The 17,598-nt window shown below is 40.4% G+C and overlaps 1 protein-coding gene across 7 annotated transcripts in view; it reads right to left on the reverse strand.

Moving 5' to 3' along the window:
* Positions 1-14,665: 14,665 nt before the first annotated feature.
* AHI1 (Abelson helper integration site 1) overlaps positions 14,666-17,598 on the reverse strand; it is a 211,748-nt gene continuing 208,815 nt past the window's right edge. For all 7 annotated transcript variants that reach the window (XM_043888069.1, XM_043888072.1, XM_043888070.1 and 4 more), the window contains one exon: positions 14,666-15,482. In XM_043888069.1, the coding sequence (XP_043744004.1) occupies positions 15,480-15,482 (3 nt within the window). In that variant the 3' untranslated portion in view covers positions 14,666-15,479. The remainder of the gene's footprint in view (positions 15,483-17,598) is intronic.

Genomic DNA, 17,598 nt, shown 5'->3' on the forward strand with positions numbered 1-17,598 from the left:
TGCAATGCAGGAGACGAAGGACACAAAGGTTCGATCCCTGGGTTGGGAAGATCCCTGGAGGAGGAAATGGCAACATACTCCAGTATTCTTACCTGAAAAACCCCAGACAGAGGAGCCTGATGGGCTACAGTCCAAAGTGTTGCAAAGAGTTGGACACGACTAGGTATTCAGGCACTTTGAAGGTACCTCTTTATAAGCTCTCCCTCTAAATACAGTGCCAGGGGTGGGGGTGAGGTTAGGATTTCAATATATGAATTTTGGGTAGACATAGTTCAGCTCATAACAACCACTGTGTGTCCGGTAAGTAATTTAGCGCCTGACACATGGTAGCAATAAATGTTTGTCGAATTAATGAGAGAACTTTGAGAACATCATTGGTGAGGCATGTCACTCAAAGTTTCTTGCATGGGTTAGTCTAGAGCATTCAATTTTTAAGCTTCTTCTCTATCTACACATTTTTCTGGTCACTGATTGTGGAACAGGAAGTAATCTGACCCACATGAGGTTTGTGACAGCCCGATTCCATAGAGAGGAGGCTGCCTGGAAGCACATCTCTCCCGCTGCAGGCACCGAGCCCGATACTTCCATGTCACATCTGACTGCTCCCCATCAGGCTCACGACGGTGGCCGGTGTAACGAGGTTCCCCCAGCTGTCACTCCCCAGCCCTCTTCTCAGCAGATGCTTGACCTCACCCTGTGGAGGCATGCATCTCCTGCTTCTATTATTTTCTTCAAACTGGGAAGGGAAGAAAATAACCCACCAAAGATCTGCTACTTCTCAGGGGAGAGTGGGCTTCTCAACAACATATCCACTGTCTGATCTGAGCTTTGCTCTACTAGTCTTTCAGGGAAAGGAGAAAAAAAAAGAGAGCCCCAAAACTTTGATCCCTGGGGAGGTGAAGCGGAAGTTGATCTTCACCATTAAATTTTTTTATAGATAGCAAAGTCCATGCTTCCACCTGCATCCAAAGCAGAGGCAGCTGGCAGAACAAAGCAGCAGAGAAAAATAGCTGACCAGAATCTCTTAAATTGCCCATGTACAGGTGCAGCTTGTTTTTCATCTTGGTGGCAGTCACTAGTGATTGACAATGTTTTACCCAAAGGACTTAACCCTTTTTCTCCTAAATGAACCAGAGTCAAGTCTCATGGTTTAGAAAACAATTCCTACCCCTCTGTTCTAAAGAAATACAACACAAATGGATGGCGGTAGTATTTCGAACCCATGTTAAGAAACAAAGAACAGAACACTTTCAGACAGAAGTTTTGAAAAACTATCCTTAGGTACTTTCAGCTTTGATGCCGAGGCTGAGAGATATTCCTTTTGTATTGATAGACCCTCAGAGACGGTGCTTGATGGATGCTCCTCCAGAATGAAGGTGACATTGTGTGTTGAATTCTCTAGGTGTTCAGTAAGTCTTAGAGTACCTGACCTAGAAAACCAATTCCTGTTTGCCCTCAGGTTTTTTCCATCACCATCAAACAAGTTCTTTTAGAGGCTATGCAGCAGAGAGAAGAGACACTGTCACGCAGCCCAGCTTTAAAATTTCCAAAGATGGTGATCGGGGCTGCCTGGCCTCATCGGCTCTCTGCTGGTGTGTCTGTTTCCCCCACAACAACTAGCAGTGCACCTCACACGGAGTTACTTTTCATACTTGTGCTCAAGGACATTAGTCACTTGGGGAGTCCCCCTGGAGGGGATGAATTTGTGTAGAGTCCAGACAGACAGCCATCTGCATGGTGCTCTCTCCAGCAGTCTCTGGAACTTGCACGGTGGACGGATTGAGGGGTCGTGTGGGGACGAGGGCAATCTTTAACAAACATTGGGAAGGCTGCATGAAGAGCTTTCAGAACCTCCACGAAAGGTTCTGAACATGTGGAAAGAGGCCAAGTGCAAAAGAGGAATTACCTCCTAAACATCAAGCCCGCCTAGTGAGAAGGGAAGTTTGTTACTGCTGATTACAAGTTAGCCCTTGGGGAGAAGGCTCCAGAGCCCAGAAGTGGACACTTCTGGATCTTCAGCGGGGTCCTGAGCCAAGGGAAAACAATTGTTAAAGAAGTGATGCTATTATGGATCAGATAGCTTCGTTTTCTGATAAGTACATTATAAATCACCTTCTCTTAGCACAAGAAACCTCACTGATGAATATTCTTGATCATTTAAATGCCCAAAACACACCATAAGATGAGCACAGAGCATGACCTCAATAACTCTCACAGCCATGGAGAAATGGTTTGACTTCTGAATGGAAAAAATGACATGCAGACAACTCTGACACTTCCTTTGAGAGTCTTTGTAAATTTCCAACTATTACACATGCCCAGAAAGCTTCCCACTCTGTGTCTTTGTTTTTAACATGCCTTTGAAAAGAGTGCATGCTAAGGTGAGGGCATCTGTCCACATGTTCAGGACTCCACACTGAAACCAGCTAATCTGGAAGTAAAATAATCAAAGAAACCCTGTGACCTGGAAACCAATCTCTCTCACTCATAAACGAAACCTTTTGTATAAGTCTGGATGTATCTGTGTGGCCAAAAACTGGTGAGTTTAAACTTTTTGAATTTTCATTAATTGTTTTGCTGTTAGATGTGGATAACAGCTGCTAGTTAGTGATTGTGCATGAAATAAAATCCCAAGATTATGCAGAAATTATAGCCTCAGTGCCATGGTGATAATCTAATGAGGCAAAAGCTTGGATGTATGTCAACTTCATCAGAACAATAGGTGCTGTCAACCAGACAGGGACACTCTAGGAAGTGATGCCTTGGAAATAGCACAGTCTAGAATCAGGTGGCCTTACTCCTCTCCATCTGAGTTTATAGCGGGCATATGGAACACGCTTCTGTTCAAGCTGGTTCACAAAAACGTCTGCGTCAGCAGTGAGAATCAACACTAAATTCTCCTTCAATATTTACTCCCTTCATTTGGACTTATGTCACCAATACAATCTGGAAGCAGAGAACACATGGGCCCAGAGTGATCCACGGGGCAGCTGAGCACCCGTGATAGTCTTTTCCCTCTAGACATTCATTCCATGAGGTTCGAGAAACCCTTCCTAATCACCACATGGATTCTAACAGATTTACACACAAGGGGTTGTACAGAATGCCCTAGACTTTGGAATATTCTTGGCCTTGGGGAAAAAAAAAATTTTTTTTTTAAGTTTGTAAAGGTAATTACCATTATTTACAGTACTGAGGGCAAAGCCCCACCCTGGGCTTGAGGCCAGGGGATCTCAGACTAGAGTGCATTGAGGTGAGCCAACTCCAAGACAAAAGCACAATTATGCTCACATAAAAACCAACACTGGTGGCAGTGGGGTGAAGGAAACACCCACGTAAGGGGGAGGTGTGTGCAGGGAGGGGCTTGCTTTGAAGTTTTGCATAAATCTTGTAAAATTTTTTCCCCATAGTCCTGGGAATGAAGATTCTGCAGAGGTTGCCATCCTGGGTCTCTTGTTAAGCTGTGCCATAAGGAAATAGACTTCCTTCTTACTCGATTTGCCAATTTTAAAAACTGAACTCTAAATAAAAGCATTTTGGTAGAATGAAGAAAACGGGAAATGTTGTGTAAGGTGTTCTGAAGCTTTCTTCATTTCTTGGCAGAAAGGAACTAAAGCCAAACACAAAAAGAGGTCTTTATGTTTCAAGCCCACTTCACTTGAGTCTCCTTTCTGATTCACACCCACTTGTCCACTTAGGAAAGTGGTTAGGCCGTGGGGTTAGAAATAGTGTTGCCGCAGTCCATCTGGTTCTCCAGTCAGAAAATAATTAGCTAATCCCGAAATACTCACACACATTACCTTTTTGACAACCACCCCCTATCTTTTTATTCTTGCTAGGATGAAGGCCAGATGGTTATTCATGCTGATACTATAAATCAGCGACAAGAAAAACTTGTAATGACAACGTGGACATGCCTCAAGGATCCACAGGCACTGCAAGGGGAAGGGGAGCATGACAGGGAGATCGGGGCCCACCGAGCCCCCCAGCCTGGCCTGGAATGACTGAGAGCACTGGTTCCCAGAGAGCAGTCTCTCTAGCTGTAGGTGTATTGCCAGGCTCCTCTGTCCATGGAATTCTCCAGGCAAGAATACTGGAGCAGGTTGCCATTCCCTTCTCCAGGGGATCTTCCTGATCCAGGGATTGAACCCAAGATCTCCTGCATTGCAGGTGGATTCTTCACTGTCTGAGGCACCAGGGAAGCCCCTACTGCACACTACTTCAGGAGAAAAACCATAGAAGTTGGATTTTCCCCTTCAGTCCAGGAGGAAAATACTCTTTGAGAAACGGTTGTGGACACAGGAGGTCCTGGGGCTGTGACCTCAGTGATGTGCAGGCTGAAGACAGTTTGTAGCATCAGCCTGTCTCTCACCGCTGCACACGCCAGAGGCCAACACCTGATGGAACTGGAGCCACTAGTTCTGCACACCCAGTTCTTGCCTGCCTGGCAGCCAAGAGGAAAGGGGAATTACAGACAGGCTGGACTTGAAACACTGCTATGGCCCCACCTGAGTTTCAGGTGCCCCAGGGAGTCCTTTCAACCACCTGGAATCGAGGCTGTTTCAAGGTACAGATGCAATGTGTGTTTGTCTTGCTTTTGTTTGCACCTGAACACAAGTACCAGCTGGAAGCCAGAAGGTGTGGGGCATTGCAAACAATTTTAACTTAAATAAAGAGAACCGAAGAGTTTAAAAGACAGGATACATGTGGAGGTGAGGGAGTGAGAGGGGAAAAAGAGGGGAAAGGAAATAGATTTATTAGAGGAAGTAGAAAAATACACAGAAATTTGGGTAGGTGTGATATTTGATATGTATTTTCCATGATCTGTTAATATACCTACCTACATTTCACCCCCAGCTTACACAGAAGTTCACCCCCAATGATATACAGAAAATAAGCCTTTGGTCCTGTGATCTGCCTTGTTGAGTATTGAATGTGTCTATTATGAACCAAGTACTAAAGTAAATACTGGGAATAAATGATGAAACGATAGTGCCATCCTATAGCCAGATGGCAAGTTATCACTTATGAGATGGCTACCATGATGATGTACATGGGCCATGATGACATAAAGGGCCAGCTATTTCCCCTTAGAATGGTGAAGGGAGACCAAAGATGAAACAAGAGAGAAGACCTGACACAAACCTCTTCACTCCAAAAGCAACACCAAACGACGGAAATGTGAAATGCATGGGTGATGGTCTTTTCCTATTCATTCCTTTTGGACTAGGGTAACATCTCTGTTGCTTCCACGTCTTAGCTATATAGTAAACAGTGCTGCTGGGAATATAAACATTGGAAAGAAATAATTTTTCTTAAATGCTATAGGTTGATGTGAATATTTCCAAGGCAACATGCAACTTTGAGATTTATTTTTTTTTAATTTTATTTAAAAGAATGTTTATTTTATATGAGTATAGCTGATTTACAATGTTGTGTTAGTTTCAGATGTACAGCAACATGATTCAGTTATACATACATATATGTGTGTGTGTGTATATATATATATGTCTCCACTCTTTTTCAAATTCTTTCCCCCATATAGATTATTGCAGAATATTGAGTTCCTGGTGCTATACAGTAGGTCCTATTGGTTATCTATTTTATATATGTTTTTGTTTAGTCACTAAGTTGTGTCCAACTCTGCAACACCATGGACTGTAGCCTGTATAGTAGGGCTATAATCCCAAACTCCTAATTTATCCCTCCCTTCCCACCTCTCCCCTTTGGTAACCCTAAGCTTGTTTTCTTTATCTGTGAGTCTGTTTCTGTTCTGCAAATAAACTTCTTTGTATCATTTTTTTACATTCCACATGTAAGTGATGGCATATGATATGTCTTTCTCTGATTTACCTCACTTAGTATAATCTCAGGTCCATCTGTCTTGCTGCAAATGGCATTATTTCATTCTTTTTTAGGGTTGAGTAGTATTCCATTGTATATATGGACCACATCTTCTTTATTCATGCATCTGTCAATGGACATTTAGGTTGCTTCCATGTCTTAGCTATAGTAAATAGTGTGCTGTGAACATTAGGGTGTGTTAGATTAATTTTTGATCAACCTATTTTTTTAAAGATTTTTCTGCAAAAGGCAGTAGAAATTTGGAAAATATTATGCTGCTTAATTTTTTCATTTTTATTTTTTATTTTTTTATTTTTATTTTTTTATTTATTTTTATTAGTTGGAGGCTAATTACTTTACAATATTGTAGTGGGGACTCTGTGGGAGAAGGCGAGGGTGGGATGTTTCGAGAGAACAGCATTGAAACATGTATATTATCTATGGTGAAACAGATCACCAGCCCAGATTGGATGCATGAGACAGTGCTCGGGCCTGGTGCACCGGGAAGACCCAGAGGGATCGGGTAAACTTTTTCATTTTTTTAAAAAACAGAATGTCACTTTTCGTCAACTGTGAGGAGGAAAAGCATTCTAAAAATAAGCCATTTTAAAATAAAATACAATCTGTAGTTTGGCAAACTCAAGGGCAGTAGTATAATAATTAAGAGAGAAATTTGGGATTCAGACAAACCAGAGACCTAAACCCTGACATCCCAATTCACAAGCTGTGTGATCTCTGACTCATAGTGTTACTCTTCTGAACTTGAGTTTTGTTTTTATTAAAAAAATTTTTTTTGGCTATGCTGCATGACATGTGAGATCTTAGTTTTCTGACAAGGAATTGAACCCACACACCCTTGCCTTGTAAGTGCAGAGTCTTAACCACTGAACCATCAGGGAAGTCCCTATTTTTTCAATGATATCTAATTTGTAAGCTTATTTTAAAAATTAAATAAGATAATTATGCATATAAAGCCCCTGACAAGGAGCCTAGTATCTAGCCTGTGCTCAGCAAATGGTGGCTATTATTAAAATTAGTCTATTCATGAATAATTCTAGTAATAAATACTTTTCCTTTCCCTGCTAAATTATGACTCTACACAGGACAAAGTGAATTGGAATAATAATCATTTTTTGTGTGGGTCCATCTAATGGCTACAGCCTACTAAAAAGGTTAAATAAGTTTTGAGTGGAATGATTGGTTAGAGCTGAAGAATGATTTATTTAAGAGGATAAACGTCAAAATCACATTTCCCTGGCTGTGCAGATAGCGTGAGTGTCACAGTGGGGTTACCCACGATGGCTTGTATTCTCAAGAAGCTGACCAGACTAATGTTTATATTCAGGAGTAGCTCCACTAATCCTAAGGAGAAATGGAAGAGCCAAAGTTGAAAGCACATCAGGAGTAAAAGGTAAGGATGTTCAACAACATCTCTACCATCAATCATTTAGAAATCTGAATGCAAATTGTCATGACCATCAGCAGGGCTGAATTCACTGAACCCAAGCCAAGAAATGTCGAGCCCATCCATCTACCCCAGGCAGCCAGGTCTGTGTGTGATTCCTACACCTCTGCCTTGGGGCACTGGGGGCTCCTGGAACTTTCTAATGTAAACACGGCTGGGCTGGATATTGGTCTTACTTGTTGAACAAAGAGTTGTTTGAAACTTTTAGATATTCTTTAGATGATAAAAATACAGGGAATGAAAATGCCTAGATTCACTTCCTGGCATAAACATACATAACATGAAGCAGTGAATTCTTAAAATTGATGCTTAGACTCAGGCATAGTGATACCATAGACTTTATGACTCTAGGAAACTTTTCTACAGGAAACTATCGAAATTGTAAGAACACAGTGGTAAAGATATCAGATTCACAGGCAATGGGGTTCAGATAGGCTGATTTTAAAAGGCTTTTGGAAGATTCCCCTCCCCCCTCAGGTGAATGGGAATGCAAAATATTATGCAAATCAGATTTAATCTTCTGGATAATTTGCTTCAATAAAAAAATCTAAAGACATGAAAGGAAGACTACATTCACATTTAAAGACTGTGTTTTCATGTAAATAAAGTGTTGCTCAAAGTGCACTGAGGCTTGAGGAGAGGGAGCCAAAGCTACCGCCAGGAGGGATCCTCCATCTTGGATTCCCAGCTTGAGCAGCAGACTTGAGATGGTGACCAGTTATGGTTCTAATGGATTGATGTTGAATTCAGTGAATGCCACTGCTGATGTCAGGCAGGGAAGAAGGAAACGGGGAGCCAGAAAAAAAAAAAAAAGAAGGAAAAGGAAGAGTGTGAGAGAGGGCTTCCCCAAAGGCTCAGCAGTGAAGAATTCACTTGCAGTACAGGAGACACATGTTGGATCCCTGAGTCAGGAAGATCCCTTGGAGGAGGAAATGGCAACCCACTCCAGTATTCTTGCCTGAAAAATCTCATGGACCGAAGAGCCTGGTGGGTTGCAAAGAGTCGGACACAACTAGTGACTGAATGCATACTCAGTGAGAAAGAGAAAAGAAAAAAAAAGATAAAAGACAGCTGTGACTGTGGAAGAATGACTTAATGGAGTGTTAGTTGCTCAGTCATGTTGACTCTTTGTGACCCCATGGACTGTAGCCTGCCAGTCTCCTCTGTCCATGGGATTTTCCAGACAAAATACTGGAGAGGGTTGCTATTTCCTTCTCCAGGGGATCTTCCCGACCCAATTATCAAACCTGGGTCTCCCACATTGCAGGCAGACTCTTTACCACCTGCGCTACCTTCTTAGATTCCTTCCTAAATTGCCGAGTCTTATTGGGCATTTAAGATCTTTAAAAAGATTAAATCTCACTTGAGAATATCCTGTGATATTGAGCACAAGAATAAATATATATACAAAATATATATACAAAACTATATATATATGTTACACTATACTTAAATTTAAAAAAGCATTATCTCAGGCACACAAGAAATGTTAAATAATACATTGGTTGATATATTATGTATTAATGAATGTCAAATAATACACTGATCAATAGATTATCAGTTTCCATGTCATGTGCTAAGTAATTGTTTTATAGACAATAGATATAGGACACTGTGACGATGTAATTACCATTGTTAGTAATTAGGAAAGGAATCTTAATGTATGAGTTGAGATGAAACTTAAATGAATATATATATATATATATATATATATATATATATTCAGCAGAAGCTTTGGGAAAAAAAGGGTTTTCAAGTCAAGAACAAGTCAAGGATTTGAGGAAACTATGGTCTTCGGGGGACAGTAGCATGGTCTCACTGCAGTGTGAACTGAGGGCGTCCACATGCAGTCATGAATGAATGACTGAGGGTGAGGGCGGGTCTTTGCTGGGCTCAGTGGTCTGGACTTTCGGGTATCAACCATGCTTCTAACTTTTGCTGTCACTTCTGAGGTGACTGAATGTCATTTGAGAGTTTCCCGGTATCACAGCACACAGGACTGAATTTATAGGAATAATTCTTAAGCAAGCAGGAAAAGGCGGGGTCCTGCCCCTGGATTCTATGACCCTGGACAAGTATGTGAAAGAAGGGTCTTCCTTTTTATGTTTTGATCTCTCTCTCTTCCATTTCCAGAGCTCTACATAGAAGAGCTCTGAAGGGCGCTTTTCCCCTGGAGAGGAGAGCGGAAGGATACGGAGGCATTCCTGCATGGTCTCTCCTTCACTTTCCCCTTCCGGGTATTCAGTTTGGGGTTCTCTGGGTGCTCTTCTCTAAACCTTGGCCCCAGTGAACAGACTTCTCAGGTCCTCTGAATAGGACATGTTTTCAGTAGCAAAAATAAAGGGAAAGACAATCCCTGGAGAAGATACAAACTCCACCGTGTTTACAGGCGGCCTTTGGCAGCTGGGCGGGAACCGCTGCCCCTTGCCTGCCTGCGAGGTGAGAACAACTCTCCACCAAGCAAGACACATCCTAGTCATTACCACCTGGAACTTTTCCCTTCTCATGAAAACGTCCAGATTCAAGGTTCCTAGACCTCCTTGGGTTCTCTTGTTTGTAGTCTGAGAAACTCTGACCTTCCAAAGGAAATGGGCAGGACTGTGGACACTGATACACTGCTGATTTCGTTTTTTTAGGTGCAAAATCTCCACTCCCTCAAAAGAAGGACCCTTGTTTGCTAAGGGCCCATCCTTAACACCAATCACTTAATACCTGTATCAGATTATACACATCAAGTAGAGAGGAACATTCTTTCACACCAATATGAACAAAGAATTTATTGTTATACAGGAAAGTCTATTTTGGTTAAAAAAAAAATTACATTTTTTTTTTTCTTTCTCTAGGTTCGAGCAGGGATAATTTCTGTATTTATTTGTGCTCTGAGTTTGCAAAATGGCCACACTATCAGAAGAGGATGACACACAGATGGAGAAGGAGTTCTTGTGAATTTTGTTTATAGGCAGAGGATGAGTTCGAGACAGAACTGACCTCAAATCTCCCAGGAGAGACTCCTGTCATATCGACCCCAGACATGCATGCCAAGGGTGACCTGACTGTACCATTCCCCTACACAGGGCTGTTCCTCTTCCAAAAAGACCATACAACTCAGAGAACAGGCCAATCTCTCAGCTCAGGATCTTTTCTATATTCTAGATCTTCTTTATTTTAAAATTAAAAAGTGACAAGTCTGTTCTTGGCCACAGGATGCTCTATCTACATTCATGTTCGAAAGAAGAAACTACCTTCACTTCATGGAACTGTAGGATTTGCAGCAACTATAGTCTAACAGTCTGTCGCAAGTATATTGGATGTTTCAGTTTGCCAGACCTGTCATGAGAAATTAATTACAGGATGTTGCAGAAATGGCAAAGCTCCAGCAGCATCTTGCTTAGTTTAATATAGCCCCATTTCCCCATTTCAATGTATTTGTGGTTAGATAAATCCTCAGAAATTTACAGCTGCTATAGACTAGTTTATTATGTACTCTGCCTGCACACATGATAAGTATAATAAGAATTTGATGTTCTTAAAGTACATAGATTTCACTGACATTTCTTTACCACTATGGAAATATTTAGTTGCTAAAAGTAGCATCTGCAGAAACTTCTGAACATTAACTTCTGTAAAACCAGCAGAGATGGTTAAAAACATCACAGTGCTTAGCCACCTTCCATTTATTTGAAACTGAAGAACTGTATCTCCGTAAAAAGTTGTGTGGAGTGTTTCTATAAAATGGTCCCATGAACAAATAGAAAAAAAAATTAATTATTGATTCTCAGTTGAAAACATTGAACAACTGAAGCAACCACATTTTTCTCCAAGGAACTTTCTTCCTTTGGTTTTGAGACTGCTTTTTCACAAGCTTCAATTGTTCATTTTTAACATGGCAACAATATATTTTCCTCACCTGCTTACTTTGTCCTCCTTTTGACTTTCTTTTTTCCTTAACTATGATTTTCCCCTCTCAAGTCATCTCATTTCAAGCAACTTTAAAGACTGGCAATGTAGGTGTACTCATATAACTGTTGCATTAAAAAAAATTCCTATATTTTCCTCTACAAAATTTTTTCACAATTCTTCACAAAGAACCAAGTGATGATTTAAGAAAAAGTGAACTATCATGAGTAAAAATCAAACTGTTTAGTACTTACAGATAGAAACGACTTTGAAGTATATTAAGTTGGACCATTTTGTAATAGAGGGAGAACATGTGTTATGCATGGTTCTTATATATGTACTTACTTCTGAACCCCCTTTAGATTGTGAGTAGAGAGTAAAATTGTATATTTTTAGCAGCTTTATCCTCCCTGTTCTGAGACCATCAAAATAACCCATCCATAATCAGCATGAATTCGAGGTGTTAGAAGAGCAACTTTCGAAAAGAGGGGGCTCACAACATATGCCTGATGTAGATTTGAAGAGGATCATTAGAAAAAAGCATTCTTTGTGTTTACAAAACAGATGTTTTTATGTTATCCAGTTCCCGCCTTAACTTAAAAGTATTTCCTATTCATTTTAATAACTAGAGCAGAAAGATATGATGAATGCAGTACCTCATTACCAAGTTCGCTTTCCGGGTCTCTAAAGAGAGTAGCTGTCTACTTTTGCCTAGTAGGTCCATTGTTAACCCTAAATGATGCTGACATCCAATTCTCCTGCAGATAATTGGGTCCATCCATAGACTGAGTTTGCCACTCAACAGAGCCTTTTGATTGACGTGACTCTTGATGTTTTTATTTTCTCTTATGTGACTGGGATGGCGCCTTTTCTGTTTTCTTGAATAATATGTTACTGTACATGTATAAGTTTGATTCCATAGAATTGATTTCTTAGAAAAAAGTAAGAATTATAGTACAGAGTAAAGATCTTGCAAAACAGTTATGGGATAAGGGCATCAGGGCTTTTTTTTTTCTCTTAATTTTACTCAAAGATGATATTTCACTTTATGTAGGTCACTGCTGCATGAAAGACACAGGAGATGTTTCTGGTCCCCGAGTGTGGTTGTAGGTGCATCAGGTTGCTTCCTTACTCTTGTGTGGGCTGGAGACAGACTCTAGGTGTGACTGCCTCATTTTACCCAGCACCTGAGGTGGGTGGGGCCCTTCAGGACCTCCCAGTGGAGTCTGACAAACCTCCATGGACAGTGAGCATTTACTGACCGTGTGCACTTGGACAAGTTACTTAACCTTCAAAGCCCTGGTCTCCTTATCTGCAGCATGGAAGATTTTATCTTCCTCCTGGGTTTAAAGTGAAGAGTAAATGAGGTCACATACATGAAGTGCAGATCTGGGGACTCTCTTCTTTGGTTAAGTTGAACGAGGTAGAAATCAGTAAATACAAGCTTTAAAAAGTTGGACTGGTGAAAAATGTTCCCATAATTTACTTAACAGATATGGACCTCAGATGGAAATCACTGAAATTATGATAAAAGTGCAAGGTCATGACTTTTTATTATAGTTTCTAGAACTTTCAAACCCTCTGAACAGTATTTGTCATTTAAATATATGACTAAAATAACATGTCATATATAGTTACAAAATGGTAAATTATTTCCCAGATAATCTCCTAAAGAGAAAAATATCTTTCTTTGATAAAACATTTCTATAACAAATAAAATTAAGGTCAAGTATTCATTGTTTTTTTTTTTTGAAAGAAACCTTACACAAGGTTTCAAAAGTATGAAGTGTTTGCCACTTAAAAACACTAATTTCATATTTAAAAGGTGCATTTTAAACATGAATTTGCATTCATAGTATAAAATATTCCATGTTTTAAATCTTTCTAAAACTTGCTTTTTATTCTAGCTTTACAAATCCTTTTATTGTATAATTCTGGTACTGAAGAAACTTGAATCTTCAACATATAGTGGAATGAATAATTGGGAAATAAATTTAAAGAATGACATTACTTACATCTAGAAAAGATAGTGTCAAATTGTTACTTATTTGGAGAAAAGAGACTATAAAATGGGATAAAATTCAGTAATTTTAGAATAAAAATAAAACAAAACAAATTTATTACTAAGTAAATATGCAGTATTATAAATCTTCCAGTGGATTCTTTTTTAATAAGTGTTTTTTATTTTGGGTTGTGCTGGGTTTCCACTGCTGCCTGGGTTTTTCTCGGGTTGCGGCGAGCAGGGGCTCCTCTCCAGTTGCCGTGTGAGGGCTTCCCATTGCGCTGGCTTCTCTTGTTGCAGAGCACAGGCTCTAAAGCATGTGGGTTTCAGGAGTTGTGGCTCCCAGGCTTGAGAGAGCAGGCTCAATAGCTGTGGTATATGGGCTTAGTTGCTCTGTGGCATGTGGGATCTTCCCAGATCAGGGATCAAACCCGAGTCTGCAGCATTGGCAGGTGCATTTTTTACCACTGAGCCACCAGGGAAGCCCTTCAAATGGATTCCTATGTCTGATTTCTCTGCTTGATTATAATCTGGACTTATTACTTGGAGGGCACTTTTATTATCTCCCCCACCCTACTCTGTCTCACGTTAGCAAGGGTGGTGAAGACTTTTTTTTAATGTATTCATGGATAACCCAAGTTTTGTCTTGTCAACAGGACAGAAAAGAAAAGTAATGGGCTTTGAGCAGAAACAACTTTTCCTGGTGTTTGTCGGAATTGTTAGTTTGTCTTCAGTCATTGCAATATAAAAACAGTCCTTTAGTTTTCATATGAACGTTGGGGTCTCAGCAAATGTTAGGTCCTCTGACATATTATTTCATTATCATCTTGATTTAGAATCTTTTTGAAACTTGTTGAAATTCTTTGTTAATTAAAGCCCAAATCAGAGAACTAACACGTATCTCAAAACTGAGAGCTAAAACTCCAGAGAGCCACATGTTTTTACTTTTTAATTATCAAGTACATTCACTAGAAGGAAAAACAGGCTGGTGCAAGGGCGACGCAGGCTGCCTGGGTCCAGCTGTACCTGAAGCAGAGACACATGCATCCAGAACAGGGGAGCTTGGTGCTAGAAGAACACACTTCTGTGCTTATCGCCGAGGGCCCCAGCAGTCACCACTGACACTCATCACTTCACCAGTGACCCCCCTGCCCCAAGGTCTACACAGTGGGGGCACGTTTACCAATTTTCATACTTCTACAACATGTGCACGGGAAGAGTCAAATATATTTTTACTAGAAGATTCTTCACATTGGGTATACATCTGGGCAAAATTTACACCTCAGTGCCCAACACTGTTTTTCTCACTTCTTATTTTAATGGAATCAGTTGTCTAATTTGGTAAATAAGTTTTCTAATTTTATATTAGTCTTGACCTTCTTGAGGTTAAATATTTATTGACAGACTTCCAGTCACACAGTTGAAAAAGAAGAGCCAAGTAAAACACAAAGAGATGAAATTTCCTATTTTATAACTTCACACTTCAAAATACACAGTCAAATATGACACTGTTACTCTGGAACTAAAGGAATAAATAATCCAATGTAAAAATTTAAAAACATGTGTTAAGACTAAAATAAATATTAAAACAATTTAAGTCTACAAATCACTTACATGCTTCAACATGAAACATCTTTTTTTAAAAAGTAAAAAAATATTTGGAAAACTGTTGCTAGTCTAGCCAAAAGCCACTTTAGTTTATGTGTATCAAGTTATACATACAATTCATTCAAAACAAACACATCTGTTACCTTTTAATGCCTTTCTTATTTGGGACATTTTGAATACACAAAATCCTGAAGCTGCTTATCTTTATTTTAAATAAAGTTAAGTTTCAATAGCATATATTTCAAATCTGAGCATAACACCACACATATAACCACATTACAAATATAATAATATTAAACTTAACAGACATTCTAGCAATACCAACATTTTTTCTTCATACTTGCTGAGTAGCAATTATAGTTTTTCTTTATTGATTTTCCAACAATGGTAATGTAATTTTGATGCAATTACTAATAATGCAAGTGCCATTATTTTGATCAACAACAAACACGATGGTTTGTAACAAGCTCAAAAGGCCACAGTTATTTCTCCACGCATACCTTGCTTCTGATGTTTCTAGATTCCTTCACAAGGATAAAACGTAGTAGATCCTTTCTTCCTGGCCACCTGAAATTTCTGAACTCTGTAGAGAAGTTCCATTTGGTTTAATTTGTCATTTCCTTTTTATATATTTGGTTCTTTCCCTCTTCATTCTTCAGCTCTTTACTAGGAGAAAATGACACACGAACTTAGTGTCTTCTGATTACAATCATCTTGGCACACCCAGGCAACAACACAGGTAATAAGACAGTGTGCAACTCACACACACACACGCACACACAACCAGAGGACCAACACACTGATTTCTCTTCTTGAACGTACTCTTAGTTTAACTTTTAGAACTAAATTCTAGCTTGCCTCTTGAACAAACTGTTAAAGTCTTTCAGTATCACCAGCAGTTGCTTAAGGCCTGCTCCAGCACTGATCCGTTAGTTTAAGCAAGGAAGAAATACATCTCTCAAATATAGACAATAAGCATTGCAAACCCTGGGTAACTTCCAAAATTAAGTGCAGGCAATCAGAGTTTATGAAATTCTTCATTCGCTGGAAAAAAACTGTCATGGATGCTGCTTCGGGGTTAGTGACTGGAAAGCATACAGGCCATTTTATTAAACAGCACTCTTTCATTTAGTCTATGACTGTGTCTACTTTTAGAAGTGGGTTAACTATGATGGTTTTTCCAATAAATCCCCAAAATGGCATGTGTCATTTTTGATTGAGCAAGATAGTGATGGTTAACTATATATCTAGATGCAGCTTTGAACTAAAACAAATTATACTATTAATAAAAATCAAGAACCAACAGGCAGATGAAACAAGAAGTTGCTTCTTTAGAGGCCATGTGGTAAGTATACCACGATTACAGGGTGATAAACGAGGGACTGAACCTGAAATTTTTTAATGCAATTGTTCATGTATCAGTGATGAGTATCTGGACTTACACACAATTGTTCTGTCTTCCCTCTAAGCAGAAATGGCTTAACATTTGGTTGCTCTCAGGAAACAAACTTCAGTCTAAGGATGATGGCCAGCTGCTTAGCTGTGGTCAATTCCATTGATCACTCCTGAGAAAAGCAGAGGCTAGAGCATTGCATTGGAAAAAAGGAGGCGCTAATAACCATTGCCGAACCCTAACCAGAAGGGTTAGGGAACATCTGTGCCTTTAAGGTCAGGCCCGACCTTTTATTTTTTTAAATTTATTTTATTGAGACATAGTTGATTTACTATGATGTATTAATTTCTGCTATACAGTAAAGTGATTCAGCCAAACATATATATATATATTCTTTTTCATATTCTTTTCCATTACACTTTATGGCCCTGTCTTAAATAACTGGCTGTACTACCCTTTCATATGAAAAACATTTACACAAGGGGGAAAAATCCTTTGTCAGACATTGTTTCCTGATTTTAAAGTTGCTAAATTAGCATGATGTATAGAAGCCCCGAAATGTTGCCAGTGAATATGCTCACAAGTGCAACTGAGGGAGAGTTTAAAACGGTGCAGGTATGGTGTGCCAAGGTGCAATCTCCCCAGGGGCAAGAAAGGACAACACTCTATCCTGGTGGGCACACAGGCACAGTATGTAAGGCTGGCCTCAGATCAGGGTCTGATAAAAAGGGGACAGAGGCTCAAGTGGACGCTGAGCACAAGCCACCCAGAGACCCTACACACATCTGTAAGAACAGTCAGAGAGGTCAAGGATCTCAGAGGGGTAAGGAGGCACAACAGACTGAGAGGAGGGGTTAATGGTACTGGCGGGACGAAAACGAGGAAGAAAAACAGAAAAGGGAAGTGGAGAGGAGGACAGCTGGAAATGAGCGAGCTGGATGCTGCATAAAATGGGACAGGACAGCATAGTGAGAGATAAACAGAGGAGCCAGGAAGACCCTCAGGAGATGGAGCCTGAGGGGGAGCTGAACTGGAAAGGCTAAAGCAGGCAGTGAAGACAGCACGTTTATGGGCAGTGACTCAGATTAAGAAGAGGAAGGAACACTGGATACAGAATGTCAAAGACGGTCTGTGAAAGGGAGCAAGGGGACGGAATAAGGGGAAAGGGGGAAGAGACAGGCAGGTGCACACCCTGGACAAGCAACGGAGCACCAGCTGACGCCAGGGCGCCGGCGAGGGGCCTCAGCAGCAGTGCTGGCCGCCGACAGCCCGGGGATGGAGCCCCGGGACGGCAGAGCCCTGCGGCCACGGGAGAGACGCCATCTCACCACACGCTGGGTGACGGCCTATCTTCTCACAAAGGAGCCCCAAAGCCCAACAGAGAGGGGG

Source organism: Cervus elaphus, chromosome 26, assembly GCF_910594005.1.
Source record: "Cervus elaphus chromosome 26, mCerEla1.1, whole genome shotgun sequence".
NCBI classification, from domain to species: Eukaryota; Metazoa; Chordata; class Mammalia; order Artiodactyla; family Cervidae; genus Cervus; species Cervus elaphus.